An 18,561-nucleotide genomic window follows, 5' to 3' on the forward strand; every position below is an offset into this window, starting at 1 on the left:
CATGAAATGCTTTTGGCAGCAATATGTGCAGCAGTCTCCTCCTGACTATTTTACTTTCTTTATGAACAAGTTGTTTAGAATTTAATAGAGAATGAGATTCTTTCTCTAGGTCCTTTTTGTCTGCCCTATGAGACTTATGTCTCATGGAATTCTATAGAATGGTTAAAAATCCACTATAGAACGGATCGGATTCTCTGTTAAATTCTGTAGGTTTCAGAGTAAATTCTATAGAACCCTATCAATTTGATCCTTGCTAAATTAAATAGAACTTCATAATAGTTGCAGTGTAATTTCCATAATCCCTGCAGAGAAGTCAAGGGTTCTGCTCTCTCTCTACCCTTGCATATATATAGGGTGTGGGGGTGTGGAACTGAGTTCTGGGGATAGTTGGTCCTTCTTTGTAGAGGGCAAAGGAGACCTTGAGACCTGTGGACCCAATGAGTGTGATTTGTATTCAATATTTTTATTGTCCCCACAATAACTCACAAAAAATAATTGACCCCCTCACTTCTAAAGGTGTGTTAGGATTCTTACAAGGAAATCTATCCCAAGTATACACATAGCTGGGTGAATAACTCATTGTGAACAATTCATTACTATTGTGTTTGAGAATTGTCAAATGAATTTGACAGCTTTTCTCATTATTGACAAGTATTTAACAAATTTAAGATTGTGGATTACTCAGTATTAGATACTAGTTAGTCATTCTGTGTGACTGGTCACTTTAAGTGACACGTTAATGTTTCTATTCCCAGTTTGGATGGCCTAGACTTTAAGCAGCTCTGTGACTCCGCTTGCCTTACCTTTGCCTATTTAGATTGTAAATTCTTTTTGGGAAAAGCTGCCTCTCCCTATGTGTTTGTACACTGCCTAGTACAATGAGGCCCAGATCTCAGCAGCAGCCTCTAGGCACTACCATAATATAATTGATATGAAGAAGAATACAGAGAAGGGCAAGGTTAGTTTAGTCTGCCTTTGATCCTTTCAAGGGCAAAGGAACTGGAAGCTCAGGAGAGAAAGTGAGAGAGGAGTGAGCCTAGAGTATTTTAGGACATTTTAAACTTTTCTTTTTTTTGTCAATGGACAAGTGTTATATTTGCCTAAATATGTAGATCCCAGATTGAAATATATATATATATATGGATCCTTTTCTGACTAAGTGTGTGGGAAAGGGGAGAGAGACACATGGGAGATATATTGACTGAAGATTTACATTCAATTTTCTCTTGTCAATTGATACAAAATAATTGCATGTGGCATATGTGTTCTACTTGTGAAAGATACACTATGGCCTGTGTCTCCTATCTTTTTAATTTACCCAGTGCTCTGGTTTTGGCCAGCTGTATTAAATATGACATATATGTATCCTTTTCAACAATATTTCCTATATCTGCCAATTATGTTAAGTGAATTTACTGATCTTGTTTTTCTATCACATATCACCATTCTCCATTGTCATTGACAAAAGCAATATAATAATAATTGGTAGGACATGCATGATCTTTTAGAATACAATTATCTTATTTAATAGCCTCAGGACTAGGTTTAAGGATAGGGAAATTTGGGTAACTGTTGTGTTTTTGATCCATCCTATAAACAACATTACATAGAACAAGTATGTTGATTGAATTGACCCATATCTATTTCCTGTCACTGCAGTCAAGATTTAACATAGTTATTGTTACAAACAGCTTGTAGTAATTGTGTTCTTGCTTGGTTCTAACCACCAAGTGTATTGTCAGATCTCTGAAATGACTTGGGATTCCCCTGCTGTGTTAATATTAAACAGTGTCCCATTAATAACTACATTTCCTGGTTACCAGTGAATACAGTGAACAAGAGAGGTTCTCATAGCTCTGAAGTTGCAAGTGGTCTGCGTGAGCCAAGAATGTATGATTAAGCCACATACATTTGCTAGGAAGTAGACATAAGAAGGACACCACCAACACAGATTCTGTGTGACTGTATGGTAGTGGCAAACCATAGTGCTGTATCAGTATAATTAATACATTTTGAGCGGTGAAAGCAGGATTGGGATGAGGGGATTTTGAATACTGAGGATGCAGTGAATGCTCTTGACTAGTCACAGGATGGTGGAGAGGGGAGTTCATATGTTATTGTCATGCTTCTACGAGTGACATATTGCTGCTAATGCTCCTGTTGCTTTTGGCAGAGTTCTTGTCCTGAATCTTCTCACATGATATTACATAATATGGGATCCATCTTTCACATACTGGAGTCAATAGCAACATTCCCATTAACTTCAATGAGTGAAAGATTAGGCCTGATTCTTGTGTGATATGATGTGATGCCCTCTATGTGATGTGGCAAATAACACGGCTTCTGATTCTGTTACATAACTTGCATATATTCACTGCAGTGCCTGTGTGAAGAGATGGGTTTGACTATATTTTGCTTTAGTGCAGCAGTTGTAGCCAATGACTTTAGTTTATTGTTAATTTATTGTGTGTTGTTATGATTAACTCACATATTATGTCATATATAATCATTGTGTGCTAAATAGAGTTAAATTGTAAGATTATAGAAGTATAAGATTGATCATTAGTTAGAAGGGATAATTATGGAGAAAGTATCTAAGTAAAGAAGACTGAAACACAAGACCTGTAAGCTGAAGCCTGTAAGATTTTAGCTTAGCTATTTTAGGCCTTACAGATAAGAATATTTGGGCAATATTTTTTTTGGGGGGGGAGGGAAACAAAAAACAGTGAGAGTAATTTTTTTGCTTACAAGATACCCAGCAGTTATGTTTCTCTAATGCATGCCCTACTTCTCTGCCAAAACTTCCCTTCTTCCTCTTCCAACTCCCAAGCCACAGATGGCTTTTATGAGATGGCCGTGGAAGCACTTCTGATGTGACACCTTATGCAAATAGAGCTTCACGCCAGTACTCATAGCACATTTTCTCTTTGCAAGTCTTCTTGTGAACAAACACTCTCTCATCACTTTTAAAGAAGTGGCACGAGAAGTTCCATGTGTTCCAGAGGAATCCCAGTAATCAAGACTCATTGAAGCACTTGAAACTACTGTGGAATATGGTGCAAGTGTGTTCAGAAGTGATGATACAAAATTGGTGTTAGTTGGTGCCGCACTAAAAGTAAATGGGGATCCACAGATATAAGTCAGGTCAAAATTTTAAGTGACACCAACGCATAATGCTCACCTTTGTGTGATGCATTAAATGTTAAATTTATAGACATCTTTCACATGCAAGCTGGTAGCACAGCCAAGTAATCCAGTCCCAGCAAATTTCTAGTAACACACTGTTATGTCATAGGCAAAATACACTAATGTAGTTCTACATTAATAGTTGGGACTTATCAGAAACTGAATCCACTATAGAGCAAAATAAGTACAAATTTTTGTCAGCTATCAGATCCTCTAGCAAGTGTACTTACAGTAAGAGTTTCTGAATTCATTTCATTTTCTTTCTAGTACAACGTTATTATATTACTCTAAGAGTCCTTCAGTCTGAGTCTGTCCATATTAAAGAAGGGCTGGCTAGAAATTCTTGCTACTCACTCGTCCCCATGAGTCTGAATAAAAGTGTTCTCTCCTCATAGGTAACACAATTCGCTAATTGCCATCAGATTCAGATAGAGAATACTAAACTGAGACTTAGGCTTTTCTCAAAACAGATACTGCTCTCTGAGTTGTTTAAAAAACAAAACAAAACAAACAAACAAAAAAAGTTAGATGACTTTCCTGTTTATCACACTTTGGGCCTGCTACACCTCTCACACCATTTTTATAACATAACTGACTGAAATGCAATTGCCCCTGTTTTACACTGAGAGCAGAATCACGGCCAATTGTGTACATTGTCAGATCATGAAACAAACTCAGGTCTTAAGGCTGGGGTGTGTCTTTATGGGTCCAGCAGTGCATTCCTGAAAGTCAGTGGGAATTTGGGGCATTGAAGGAATGCATGACGGGGTGAGATGGGCATATCATCTGCTGTAGATTCAACAAAGTTGTCCCTTCCTTCATAGATACATTTTCTTTTTTAAAAAGAGAGAGATTCGCATTCTGATCTCAGTTATTCTTGATTTATACTTTCATAACTCTATCAAAGGCAATCAAATTACTTTGTATCCATACCTATGTGACTGACATCAGATTTTGCTGCAGTTTCCTACTTACTGGTTTTCTAAATGGTTTTCCAAGACAGAGATTTCTCTTTTTGTGAAGGCCTTGCCAAAAAATAGGGACCATCAGGGCAGATGGTGAGGCACAGCAAAGGCTGTAAATCTGAGACTCCTTGATGTAAGTTTCACCAGGAAAGGCAAGAGGCCAACTTGGAGTCACAAAGATGCAGTTAGAATTCAGGGATGCTGTTGGAGCTAACAGCTGGAAGAGGGCTCACTTTTTTTTTTCAGACCGTTAAGTAAAGATTAGAGTTTGTTTGCTGGAAAAAGGCTGAAGATCTTTTCTTTTCTCAACCACCATTCTTAATAATATGGTTTCTCCACTGTGCAAGGATAAAATTTTCATTATTAACAAATGGAATTTTGTGTTCATCTAGTGGAGAATATATCTCTGCATAATTGCAAATATCACAAAAGATAGGTTTCTCAATGACAGCCAGTCTTTTAATTCTCTCTTGTAATATTTATCCTTGACAACTGAACATAGACTTGAAATGATACAGTGATTGAAACACTCCCACAAATGTGTGTTTGTCTAACCAGGAATTAGTAATGTTTAGGCTGAAGTGTTCCCGTTTTATCACAACATCCCACCTCCTAGTTCCTAACCCTTCTTGTTCAAACTATAATACATTACGTGTGCTTTGCTTTAGTGTTAATGAGAAAATAAGACCACCTGTTTTATATAAAAAATCAAATAAGAAGAACTGTGCAAAGCATCATATGTCAGATTTGTCAACTGTCTGTGGTCTTTTAAATGCAAAGCTTACCTTGCCCACATACTGAGTATCTGAACCTGTGTACTCCTCCAGCAAAAAAAACTGATTCCACATCCAGCCACGTTTGCTGCGGTGCAGGGTTTTCCCATCATCCTGTGACAACACCAATATCCTTCCATTTTGTGAATACTTGATAGTCCTTTTGGGGGATGGTGTCATGTGAACCACATGAAGCATACAGGTCCAGAACAGAAATGACAAGCTGTAGCAAGTCCTCATTGTTTGCGGCTTTAGCAAGGACGCTGCCGGGGTTGACGTCTCTCTTGTTTCACCAGAACAAAACTCTTGAAAGGTTGTATTTCTATTTTAAAGGACCTGTGAAATGGACAAAACTTTCTGGGTGAATTGTAATAATATCTGGGTCAATATACTGTGTTAGAATATATTTACAGCCTGGTTATTAAAACTGCATTCCTAACTTGCACATGCGGTTGCCACATCTGTGCTTGCAAATCAGAAAAGTGCACACACAAAAGGCCAGCACAGCCAACAGGCCAATCATTTGTACAATCACTGGATTTTAGTTTGTCACTGAGGTAATCACACATACAAATTAATCTAATTTTAATATCAGGCTCTTGAAGTCTTCTCCGTCCTCCTTTCTCTCCCTCTTTTTCCCCAGTATATGATTTCATGCACAAATAATTATTGAATCAGGTGATATGTTTCTTGATCTTAAAACTTAATCAGTCTCTGGTTATTTAGGCACAATGTTTAGCTGAGTTCTAAATCACAGAGCCAGTCCCTAGCTGCTGCTATGATCCTTAGGGAGAAGCCATGCAGAAACAAAGATTTCAATTTACTCAGTCACATGGCTCACCTTGGCTTTGCCCCTACCTGCCCCTACCTACTATCCCCACCTTCCCCCTCTGCACAGTGGTTCCAGAGAAGCTAAGATTTGCAGTGGACAAATACGCATGCCTCCTGTGTACCCACCACCTAAATCCTGCCTTTGCTTATAAAGTTCCTCTACCAAGGGACTTACTGTGATATACAGCTGCATGCAGGATTTGTTCAGAAGAGCCTAAATGAAGCAAACGGCCTCCTGCAGGTCCCCTGAACTGGGATGAATTATATTTACTAGATTAATTCTGTAAGATATCTATGCCTGAAAATCTCACTGGAGTCATTTTGCATTTGGAGTAAAGCTGATCTGAAAATGTCTCTCCCAACACACTCCATGGAGAAACAAAATCAAAAAAGAGGAAAAAGTCACTTTAGTTTAATTTTTCCACAGAAAACCCTGAAAATCTGGCCAAAAGCTGAATTTTTTCAGTTGAAGGCCAAAATGTTTGATTTGCAAATACCACTGAGGTGCCTCATGGGAGTTCTCCTTCAGATGATCCACGGTGTCATTCTCTTCCATGGGCAGGGCTCCCTAGCTGGACTACAACTCCCATGCAGCTATATGGTTTTTATTTTTTCTGAACAGCTGCACTCCATTATGAGAGTTCCATGACAATGATGCATCATGGGAGATGTGGTCTGTCTGGGGACCCTGCCCCAAAAGGAGGATGAGGCACCTGAACTTCAGTGAGGCACAGGGCACCAATTCTGAATCAGAGTTGTGGTTTTCAGCCGTAATTTTGTTTGTTTTGTTTTGTTTTTCAGGTGTCTGTGTTTTTGAGAAGTTAAAATGTTCTGCAGAAAGTAGACACTTTTCACAAACCAATGAATATAGTTGAAAACAAACTTTCTGTCAACAAACAGTTTCAGTGGAAAATTTGAAGACTTTAATGATTAGAAAGTTAGACTTGATTCGTCACCATGCCTGGCTAATACAGATCCTTGCATCTGTGGGGAGTCCAGTTTATGTCAGTGAGGCTCTGCATTGACACAGGGATCCTGAAGCAAGATCAAAGCTTTGGTGTATTTTAGTAACTTCAATCAGAGATTTATCTGAGAAAGAAGTGAAGGCTTGGAATATTTATCACTCTCTAGCATCATGTTTTTAAAACAAAAAATAAAACATTTTAATAGGTGCCTAATTTATGCAGAAATAGTTATAATGCAGGGAAATTCTAATTTTCTTCTTTCCTTTTTTTAATTGAAGAATTAAAGCACACAGTGAATGAACTCTGATTTGCATAAAATCGTGCATGTACATAGATCTTGGCATAAATTAGATAACATATTTTGTTTGAATTCTCTAGGTGTATTCAATATCTCACTTTTTTCTTCTGTTATTCTCAGCATGTTCCTATTGAGTTCGGAGAACCATGGAAGAGCTCTTCTGTGGTTAATTTGACACCTGTAAATTCCCAATTTGTTAAGTGAAGAATGTGTCCTGTAATAGATAGTGTGTTACCTTATAATTCAGACTCACTTGACTCAAATCTAATGGAGTTTATTTATTTTGTTTTAAATGACAAGCTCATCTATGTTTAGTTTTAGTTATCAGCAACTAGTGCCGGTTTGATTTTTTTCAAATAAACTGTTTCTCATCAGAAAATCCCAATTTATTGAAACCACAAAACTTTGCAAGAAATGTTTCATTTGTTGAAACTCAAATTGGGGGGGTTTCTCAGGTCCAGGATGTACTTTTTTGGGGGATCAAAACCACAGCAAGTGAGCCCAGATTAGCCAATAGGCCAGTGCACAGGGCACTCACCTGGGAAGTGGGCAATCCATATTCATCTTTCTGTTTTGAAGCAAGGACTTAAGTGTGAGTCTCTCACGTCACAGCTGAGTCCCGCAGATTATTTGCTAGTCTGGAGTGGGTCTCTCTTGTTTTTCACAATTTTTTATTTTTTTAAGTTCTCAGTTTCATCCTGATGTGCAGCAGGACATTTACTGAAATCTCAAAAATGTTTTCAGGAAGGGCAAATTGTTTCTCACCTAGCTCCGTGAGCAACTCCAAATACCCTGCAGTGAAAATACATATTTGGATGTATCTTCATTAAACAACAACATCAATATACAACATTAAATTTGTTTCTGATCAACTTTTGAACAAAAGTGTTCTTGACAAAATCTAGGAAGTACATTTTACCTTCTGCTATGTCTTACTTACAATGCTTAATTATATTTTTTTCATTTGTTTCAAATGTTTCAGTGTTGTTGTAGAAATGTTGTTCCCAGAATATTAAGGAGACAAGGTGGCTGAGGAAATATCTTTTGGTGGAAAAATTTAGTGAAAGAGACAAGCTTTTAAGCTACACAGAGGTCTTCTTCAGCTTTCCCAGAGCTGAAGAAAGCTCTGTTTAGCTTGAAAGCTGGCCCAGAAGTTGATCCAATAAAATATATTGCTTCATCCACCTTGTCTCTTTATTTTTTCATGTCTTTCTCAATATGCTCTATTATATTTGTGCTTTTTCCTGTTGTTAATTGAACCCCCATACATTCACATCTCTGACAACAGAATCTGCTTTCTGTTTAATTAGCAAGTTCAAGGCTTCTAGAATTGCATAATCATTCCTCCCAAATCTACATACTATATGCTCAAGAAAACACTAGAAACTGGACATCAGCCAATACATACTATCTCCAAGGCAGAACCATGGGCCAATGGATATGTCTAACCTACTCAGCTAGCTAGTGTGTAGGTTGAAGTCAACAGCAAGCTCTACCCAGGATCAAGGTTAAAGGCAGCAACTCTAGGGATTTTTGCAATGAGGAATTCTGTCCTGCTAAGCAGTTATTCTTTAACAGAGGATATACTGGAAAGACTGTCTGCTCCCACATTTTATTCCAATCAGGGCAGGTGTTAAATACTGTAGTGAACTGGCTTTCTACGTGGTGCTGCCCTCTGGTGAGTGGTTCACTGGGCTTGCTTACTGGGCAATAGGTCTTGTACTGTAGCCAAACTCTTTCATCACAATCAGTACAGAGGCTTGTGTTTTGGGAGCTAATGAATCATGGATCTAACTTTTTCCATTGTGTGTGATAATATTGTAGATGTATGCATTGTCTGTAGAGTTAAATTTGTTATTATGATGGGATCAATCCTGTCCCCACTGAAAACAATGGAAAAACCCTCTTTGATTTTCAATAGGAGCAGTGAGGCATGGAGTAAGACTGGAAGGAAAGGTTTTGTTTGTTTTCTTTCTAACTTGTGAAATGTGTTGGGTCAGATACTATATTACAGCATATATCCAGCATCTGTTGCTTGGGCCTTCTCCACCATCTAGTCAATCTAGTCTGTCTAGCCTTTCTTTTACACAATGGAAAACACATTATTTCCTTAGTTACATATGAGTTAAAGACATTATTTAGGACACGCTATTCATATAAACACTTGAATGCACATATTGTGACCTGCATCCTTTCCTCAGGTTGCAAACGAGTTACATCTGATGATCCTGAATGGCAGAAAATGAATGCTTTTTGCTGTTTGAGAGGTCTGTGGAAGTAACCTGAAATCATTAAAATCTTCCACTGCAGTGAATGAGTCTGATATCAAGTCCTAAGGGAGTTCCAGGTAAATGAATTACCTTCATATGAAAGACATAATTCTCCTTAATACACTAGCAATTGAAAAAAAATGGTATTTCTTAAAGTCTTTTGAATGCAAAATATTCTATTTAGATTCTTGAAGCATACTGTGAAATAAGGCCTGCTGGGATCAATAGTAGGGATTTGTTAGCAATGATGCCAATTTAAATGTTACTATAGCAATCACCATGGTAATGTATTTAATTAGTGCTGCACAGTCACTCACAAGCATGATATGCGTCTATTCTAACCTTCGGCAACTTTACAATAGAGCATGCAGAATAGTTTGTTTCATTTGTTGTCACTGAAATAAAGTTCCATTCCAAATGAAAAGATAAAAATAATGGAATATAGATGCATAAGTATGGTCCATCATATCTGAGCTGACTAAAAGTAGTGCATATTTATCTGCAGTAGAAGCACTAGACATGTCTCTCCTAAGTCTTTACTTAAAAATGATGTACTTCTTGTTCATAAAGTTTCAAAGAAACTGCAAAGCTGGGACACATATTTTATACAGAATACACTGCAGTGTGGGCCTTATTTTGTAGCCCTTACTCATGTGAGTAGTCCCTGGCTTTGATTTCAGTGAAACTACTAACATGAGTAAAGGCTGTAGAATTAGATCTGAGATCAGTATGACTTTTAAAGAGCAAGATATTTGTAGATTTCATGTGGAGTGTGTGTCATATCTATTTTCTTTTCTCCAAAATATAAAGGATGGGGAAAATACTAAAAAGAACAAAAAAGGGGGAAAATAATCAATTAAAGTGTGTGCACTAAGAAGCCTAGCTGACATGAGCCAAATCTAATGGCATTCGCAGAATTCTTTGGGGGTTTTAGGGAGACATAAAAGTAGAATTTAAATAGATTTAATGGTGGTTATCATAGACGGTGAGTATTAATGAGCTAGTGTTATACCCAGTGGGGTTAGTGGAAATATTGCCATTTACTTCAATGGGAAGAGGATTAATGAACAAATGATTCCAAATAATTAAAGACCAGATTTTCAAGTGCTCAGCACCTACAGTTGAGACCAGCTTTTCAGAAGAGCTCTGTTCTATTTAGGTACCTCAACAAGGGCCAGATTTTTAAGAACAATCAGCATCAGTAGCACCCTTTGTGACAAGACCTGGTCAGTAATTTTCTGACAAAACAGTTTTTATTTAGAAAATGCCAATTCATCAGAAAACAAAAATGTTTTAATAGTGTGAAACCTACCCTGATAGCTAAGTACTTCCTTGGGAGATGCAGGGACTTGAACTTGGGCTATAGAGCCAATCATTCTCTCTGGCCCAGGGGCTATTTAATTAGTTATATAAAGTGGAAGAGCTTCAACAGAAAAGACTGAGAATCCTGATCCTGATAGTTTGCTGGTTAGGACACTCAGCTGGGATATGATAGATCCTGGTTCAAGCTCCTGCCCCAGATCAGGCAGAGCGGGGATATGACACTGGGTCTAACACGTGCTATGTTGTTCTGAGGGGAGCGGAATCTCTCACTCTTTACTTGTGACACTTTGGGCCAGGTTTTCAAAGGAGTTCAGCACTCAATGTGCTGCTGAACTGTTTTAAATAGACGTCCTCTTACTTTGATACTTAAATGGGAGATGAACTCTTTTTTGAAAAATTTGCCCTCTATTGTGAACGCTGCACTGTGTTGAAATATTAGAAAGTCTATTGAATTAATGTCTATATTCACATCTATAGGCAAATAAATCCATAATGAATGGGTTATTAAAATAAATATTTATCTTATTATTGAAATTAGACAGAGTTAGCATTATATTTAAAAATACCACAAGTCCTTGAGACACTCTAGGTGGAGATACTGGGCTAGGTTCAGCCATAGAATATGCTGACTTCTTTTTGCTTATCCAAGATTTCAGACCCTTGCTGCTAGACCCCCCACCTGGAGGGAACTTGCAGCAGTTCTGTCCCTGCTCCACTGAGCCACTATAGCCCCATATGTGAGTAGAGATGGCAGGAGGATATGCTAATTCATATCTGAATAGTTCCCATGGGTAAGGGCTTGCTGTCCACTGGCATAATCCTTAGAAGAGTGTGGCAGTGAAAACACCATCTTCCCTTCCCAACAGTGAATTCCTTCTGAGGAGTGGGAGGACACAGTTTTACCCTACTCTGAGAGTGTTAGTGAATGAAATCCACAGTAGTTACTGACACAGACTTTACAGAGATCTGCTGCCAGAATACAAAACAGAGCAGCATCTAGAGGTACAGAGCACTATTTTCCAGATCTGTCTGTCCAAGTCAGCCTGTATGCATGAAGCAGTAAGAGTCATCTATGGCAACACTGTATTTTCGGAGCTCAAGTGTTGTTAAAATGTTACTAAATTTATTTCATTGTGTGTGTGTTTTCCAGATCTTGACACTTGTTCTTCCCCACCTTAGTCTAGTCCCTTTATACCATTCTGGTGATACAAATGTGCAGGAAATTAGCCCTACCAGGGAAGCTTCAGATTTCACCTATCTCCTGCCTTCCAGTCTGGGATATAGATTTGGTGAAGTTGGCTCTGTGCCATCCTCTCCTCTGGCATATAGTGTGACCAGAGAATGCTGGGTAATTATAGGCTGTCACCCTGCCATTGATCCAAAGCAAAATAATGGAACAGCTGGTAAAGGACTCAATCAATAAAGAATTAAAAGAGGGTAATATAATTAATGCCAATCAGCATGGGTTTGGGGAAAATAGATCTTGTCAAACTCACTTGACATCTTTTATGGTTGAGATTACATATTTAGTGGATAGTAGTGCTGATGTAACATACTTACACTTCTTTAAGGCATTTGGACTTGGGACCACATAACATTTTGATTGAGAAACCATGTTAATACAAAATCAACATGGTACACATTACATGGATTAAAAGCTGACTAAATGATAGGTCTCAAACATTTAATTGTAAACGGGGAATCATCGAATAGGTGTGTTCTTTGTGGAATGGGAAAGGTTCTTGGTCCTATGCTGTTTAACATTTTTATCAATGACTTGGAAAAAAATTAAATCTTTACTGATAAAGTTTGCAGATGACACAAATATTGGGGCAGTGGTAGATAATGGGGAGGTCAAGTTATTGATATAGAGTGAGCAATCTGGATTGCTTGGTAAACTGGGCCCAAGCAAGCAATGTGTTTTCCAGTATGACCAAATGTAAAGTCATACATCTAGGAACAAAGAATGTAGGCCACATTTAGTGGATGGTGGATTGTATCCTGGGAAAAAGAGACTCTGGAAAAGACCCAGGGATCAGTGTTGAATCATCAGCTGAACATGAGCTCCTGATGCAACGTTATGGTCAAAGGGGCTAATGTGATTATTGGAAGTATAAACAGGGTAGTCTTGAGCAGGAATAAGGAGGTTATTTAACCTCTGTATTTCACACTGTTGTCACCTTTACTGAAATTGTGTATCCAGTTCCGGTGTCCACAATTCAAGAATATTTTTAATAAATTAGGGAAGAATCAGAAAAGAGCCCTGAGAATGATTAAAGGATGGAAATCTTGCCTTATTATGAAAGATGTAAGGAGCTCAATATATTTAGCTTAATGGAGAGAAGTTAAAGAGAAGACTTGTTCATAGTCCATAAATTCTTACATGAGGTTGCTTGAAGCTGTGCCTGGAGCTGACTTGGCCTCAGGCAGTCCCATGTGTTTAAAGCTACTTTTGTCCCCAGTTGCCTCATATATGCTAATAGACATCAGCCAAAGTGGAAGATTTGGCCCTATAGTTCCAAGAACCCAACACACTTACTGACACTTACAGCAATAGTGTAGGGAATGTCAGTATAAATATGAGGTTGAGATTTTGTGTGTCCTTATGTTTGTCCAGAATTAATCTTTATCATAACTCCCTTCCAAATTCAAATGTGAATTAAATCATCTTCGTAATAATTGTTCTGATGACTTGTGCATTTTCTTTTCATTGTTAAGAGCGAGTTACAAACAGGAAAACCTGTAATAGCCTACAACTATGACCGACAGTAGTTCATAAAAGAAAATTACAGTACCTCAGCAAATCCTTATCACAGACAGTGTTAATAATAGTACTGCTTGTACTCCTGTGGTACAGGTTGTTTCAGCTTTTCTCACACTCCCTGCTGCCAGCTTTTATAATTCAGCTATACAAGTTCAGATGTTTGTTTAATCTAGTTCCTACTGAAAGTGCCAAATTGGTAACTCTGAACAATGAAAGTCTCTATTTAGTCATAGGCATAGCACTAGTCCCACTAGTGCAAGCTTCTTACACTGCCCCATCAATTTCTCATATGCCATAGTGATGGATGACCTTATAAAAACCTGTATAGAGAGTTATGCTCTAACTCTGGCCAGGTGGGATTAATTCTAGGGGTGAGGCAATATATCAGTCTTCTTATCCATTTAATCCTTGGCCTCGCTGGTGAGACTGCATTTACTTGCACTGATATCTTTTTTATGATTTGGACATTTGCTCACTAGCAGCGGGACTGAGACTACTACCTCTTTCATCTAGACCACCAAATAGGCTTTACATGACAACTGAAACAAATGTTGGCCATTGCCCTCATGGGCCAGATTTGAAGGTTCTCGTACTTCAGTCTGAACTTCCAGCTCAGGTTCTGATCTCCACTACGCTATTATAGAACTTCTGATCTGTTTTACCCATACGAATCCAGAGTACCTCCACTAATTTAGTGGTGTCATTCAAGATTTATCTGTCTTCCTGCCTCTCACTGCCCTCCAGAGTCAAATACAATAAAAAACAAAGACAATGACTGCGTTAAACCCTGTTTGGTTTCTCTGACACACTTTGGAAAACATAGGGCCACATTCCCCAGTGCAGTGCAGCTGCTTTGCTCCATCTCACCAGCATGACTGAGACCCAAAACCATCTTAATTCACCCAGAAAGGATCAAAGTCAGGGTGATCTACCAGTGGTGAAGAGCACTTACACAACACAGCATCCCCCCAGGCTATGAGCATTCACACATCCACCGATCACCAGCATAGCAGGCATTGTAAACTTCCGCTGTTGGGGGTTCGCCCCTCCTTGGGGTGGCTGGGAGCCAGGCCGCCTCACTACATGAGTCCGATGCGTTGGTGAATTAGCCTGGTGGGTCAGGAAACGGCCAGGAGCTCAGACCCTCAGGCAGGGGCTGAGCCAATAGTCTCGTATTAAAGGCCCAGGCCCTAGGTCGGGGCGGGACAACAAACAATAGTTCAGGGCTCAGACCCTCAGGCCGGGGCTGAGCAAACAGTTCAGTAAGCTCAGGCCCTAAATCAGGGTGAGGCGGCAAACCACAGTTCAGGGCTCAGACCCACAGGCAGGGGCTGAGCAAACAGTTCAGTACGTTAAGCCCAGGCTCTAAATCAGGGCGGAGCAGAAAACCACAGTTCAGGGCTCAGACCCTGAGGCAGAGGCTGAGCAAACAGTTCAGTAAATTAAGCCCAGGCCCTAGGTCAGGGCGGGGCAGCAAACAATAGTTCAGGGGTGCGGACCCTCAGGTAGGGGATGAGCAAACAGTTCAATAGTTTAAGCCCAGACCCTAAATCAGGGCGGAGCAGCAAACAATAGTTCAGGGGCTCAGACCCACAGGGGCTGAGCAAACAGTTCAGTAGTTTAAGAAGTCCAGGCTCCTGGGCCTGAGCGTCGGGGCGAGGGGGAGACTGCGAGCCATGAGTTGGGTGGCAGGGGGGACGCAAGCCTGCCCACTCCTCTGCGTCCCAGCCCGGGGCCCTAACAGCAGCAGGCAGCCTGCTGCTGTGTCAGTGGGGATCCTGGCCGCAACACACTGACATTGGCTCTGGGTGTGCTGCAGCCAGACTAGAGTTGGTTGCCACCGGGATACTTCCGACCTCCCCCTCTACTGGTACTTGTGTCTCAGCGGCGTCTTCCACAGCGTCCCACACCATGGGCTCCTCGGGATACTGAGCGAGGGGTAAACTGGACAGCTCCTTGGGGTCCCTTTGTACCAGTCGGCTTAAGGGCTCTTCCAGCGTCTGGTTGGCGTCCAGTCTCCACAGATATGGCCAGTCCTCGGGTCGGTCGCAGGTGGCATGAGTCACCCCAGCGGGAGCTAGGGCATCAGCATCTGGCCTCTCCAGCGGCCAGGCAGCTTCTGAGCCCTGGGGCTGGGCTTTTATACTTCCTGCCCTGCACCTTGACCTCTGGAGGGCGGGCGCAGGCTCCAGGCACTCCGCCCACTTTGGAGTCTGTAGAGACCCTCCCTGGGGCGGCTGGGAGCCAGGCCGCCTCACTACAGGCATCATGTCAGAATCCTGCTCCATCACACTAATCTTTAGCTGTGGTTTTGGTCCCTTTAGCTACTCTCAGAGCATGTCTACGCTATAGCCGCTACAGTGGGACAGCTATGATGCTGCCACTGTGGCATCATAACGTGGACTCTTCCTACATCATGAAGGGTTTTTCCATCAGTGTAGTTAAGCCACCTCTCTGAGACATGATAGCTTGGTAGGCCAGGGGTTAGGTTGACCTGAGAGTGAAATTTTTCACTTCCCTGACCAATGTGTCTGGGTTGCTAGAGTTTTTAAGTGTAGACCAGGCCTAAAACATCATAGAGTAATTAACCTTGTACAAAGAGATAGAAGTATCAGGGGAATACATAGGTAAGTACAAGAGACAATTATGTTAAGACAGATTATCTCTTTCCTTGCTTTCCATGGGAAGGGATATTTTTATGTGCAGTACCTGGGTGATGTCCCCATCCTCTGTGACATCCTAACCATTTCTGCTGCATCAAATCCTGATATCACTATAGACTATAATGATTTCAGACAGGGGTTAAGCAGTAGAAGCTATTGAAATGCTTTTACTGCAGTTGTCCCAAAAGAGCGTTAATTGTTCCTAAATAGGAGTTTCCAAGCTGAGGGCTAAAGGACTTGAGTGAACTAACTAGAGGCAGCTGTTCATGGCAGAGAAAATACCTTAAGCTGCCTGATCACAACAGTGGATGACATGACATTTTGTAATAAATATTACTATTAAATAATTAGTAATAAATAATAAAGTATATTGAAATGTTATTGCCCTGTTGGCTAATGTTTCATGAATTATTAATGCAATAAAGTGAAGGTAATGATATAGTGACATAATCATAATGATGTAATGTTGTAAAAGTAAAAGATATAAATCTATAACATTCTTTAATAATATGACCTTTAAATGTTCAGTGGAGCAGTAGTGTGGTCTGATGTCTGGATAATAAATGGTGCTACACAGGTCTTTTAACATGCTGTAGAGAAGGTGTGTCTTTTTATGTACATGCACACATTTTCTATAAGAATAATCAGAAAGCAGAAGTGGAAAAGTTCAAAGAGAAAGTAACACCAATATTTTAGTTGACACTCAGGCTGGTTGAAATTTTTGATGAGAAACAAGGTCAAATTTTTCATATAAAATTTTTGCCAAAAAAATTCACATTCCTAGTTCACACACAGCACTAGAAAGTTGGAAATTTAGAAAACTGAATCTAGTGAACCATCTTATATGTATAACTATGTTTAGATATTTATTGCAGGAGTCTGGTGCTGTGCTGCAAAGCCTAGGAACCCAAGATGCAAGTTAAGGATCAAATTAGGCCCTTTTATTTCCATGCTTTGGTAGTTCTGTCACAATATTAGGGTGAAGACTTGAGGTAAATGGGAGCTCGTATTCTTACTTCAGTGAGGCCAGAAATTGGCCCTTAGTTTAAATTATTAAGTTCTAACTTCATTTTGACTTTTTTTCCTTTCTAAGTGGCCATTTATTTTACAATAATAAGTATTCATGCTAAGTAGCAAGCAGTCTTTTAATGTAATTCTTCAAGGGACTGACTCAGAACTCTTTGAAACTTTCAGGGGCATTTGGATCTGGCCACATTTTATCAAACCTGTATTCGCCTCTGTCATAAACAGATAGCTAAGGGTTAATGTTCTTTTACCTGGAAAGGAGTAACCTGAAACACCTGACCAGAGGACCAATCAGAAAACAAGACTTTTTCAAATCTGGGTGAAGGGAAGTTTGTGTGTGAGTCCTTTGTTCTTGGTCTTCTGCCTGTACTCTCTCGGCTATGAGAGGATTTTTCTGCTTCCTGCTTTTCCAATCTTCTGTTTCCCAGTTGTAAGTACAAAAGATAAGATAGTGATTTATAGGGTTTTTATTTTGTATTTACATGTGTATACTTGCTGGAGTGTTTTGAAGTGTGTTCTTTTTGAATAAGGCTGTTTATTCATATTTCTTTTAAGCAATTGACCCTGTATTTGTCACCTTAATACAGAGAGACCATTTTTATGTATTTTTTCTTTCTTTTTATATAAAGCTTTCTTTTTAAGACCTGTTGGAGTTTTTCTTTAGTGGGGAACTCCAGGGAATTGAGTTGCAGCTCACCAGGGAATTGGTGGGAGGAAGAAGTCAGGGAGAAAAGAAAATCTCTGTGTTTTAGATTTACTAGCCTGACTTTGCATCCCTCTGGAAGAAGGGGGGGTGGGGGAGACATTGGCTCTCGGTACTTGTGTTTCCAGGACTGGAAATAGGGAGGGTGGAATCCCTCTGTTTAGATTCACGGAGCTTGCTTCTGTGCATCTCTCCAGGAACCCAGGGAGGGAACACCTGGAAGGAGGAGGGGGAAGGGAAATGGTTTGTTCCCCTTTGTTGTGAGACTCAAGGAATTTGGGTCTTGGGGTCCCCAGGGAAGGTTTTTGGGGGGACCAGAGTGCCCCAAAACACTCTAATTTTTTGGGTGGTGGCAGCTTTACCAGGTCCAAGCTGGTAACTAAGCTTGGAGGTTTTCATGCTAACACCCATATTTTGGACGCTAAGGTCCAAATCTGGGAATATGTTATGACAGCCTCCTTCCCGTCACCCCCAAAAATCTCCAGTTGATTTATGTTTTAGTGATGTAGATGAAGACAAAATATTAAGAGAGGGAGAAAATTTGCCTTTTTTAATAGACTTATATATATTGCTCTGAAAGGTACGTTAGTTAAAAATGTTTCCCCATATATATTCCCTTGATACTCTTATTTTGAAATACAACACAGACCTCATTGGAAAAATAGGATCTGTTACTTTTCAGTTTTTACAGTTGCTACCATGTACTAATATTTTAAAGGATTTCATGGAAAATGTAGTCAAAACACTAAGTGGCAAAAGCATGTCTATTTTTATTCAGTGCCCAAATTCTGTGT

At 39.8% G+C, this 18,561-nt stretch overlaps 1 protein-coding gene across 1 annotated transcript in view; it reads right to left on the minus strand.

Annotated features, from left to right (window-relative positions):
- Positions 1-18,561, minus strand: part of CDH9 (cadherin 9) — a 126,612-nt gene that overhangs the window by 89,369 nt on the left and 18,682 nt on the right. Inside the window, exon 2 of the mRNA XM_050939953.1 lies at positions 4,937-5,260. Within this exon, the coding sequence (XP_050795910.1) occupies positions 4,937-5,164 (228 nt within the window). The 5' untranslated portion in view covers positions 5,165-5,260. The remainder of the gene's footprint in view (positions 1-4,936; positions 5,261-18,561) is intronic.

This window comes from Gopherus flavomarginatus, chromosome 2 (assembly GCF_025201925.1).
Source record: "Gopherus flavomarginatus isolate rGopFla2 chromosome 2, rGopFla2.mat.asm, whole genome shotgun sequence".
Classification (NCBI taxonomy): Eukaryota; Metazoa; Chordata; order Testudines; family Testudinidae; genus Gopherus; species Gopherus flavomarginatus.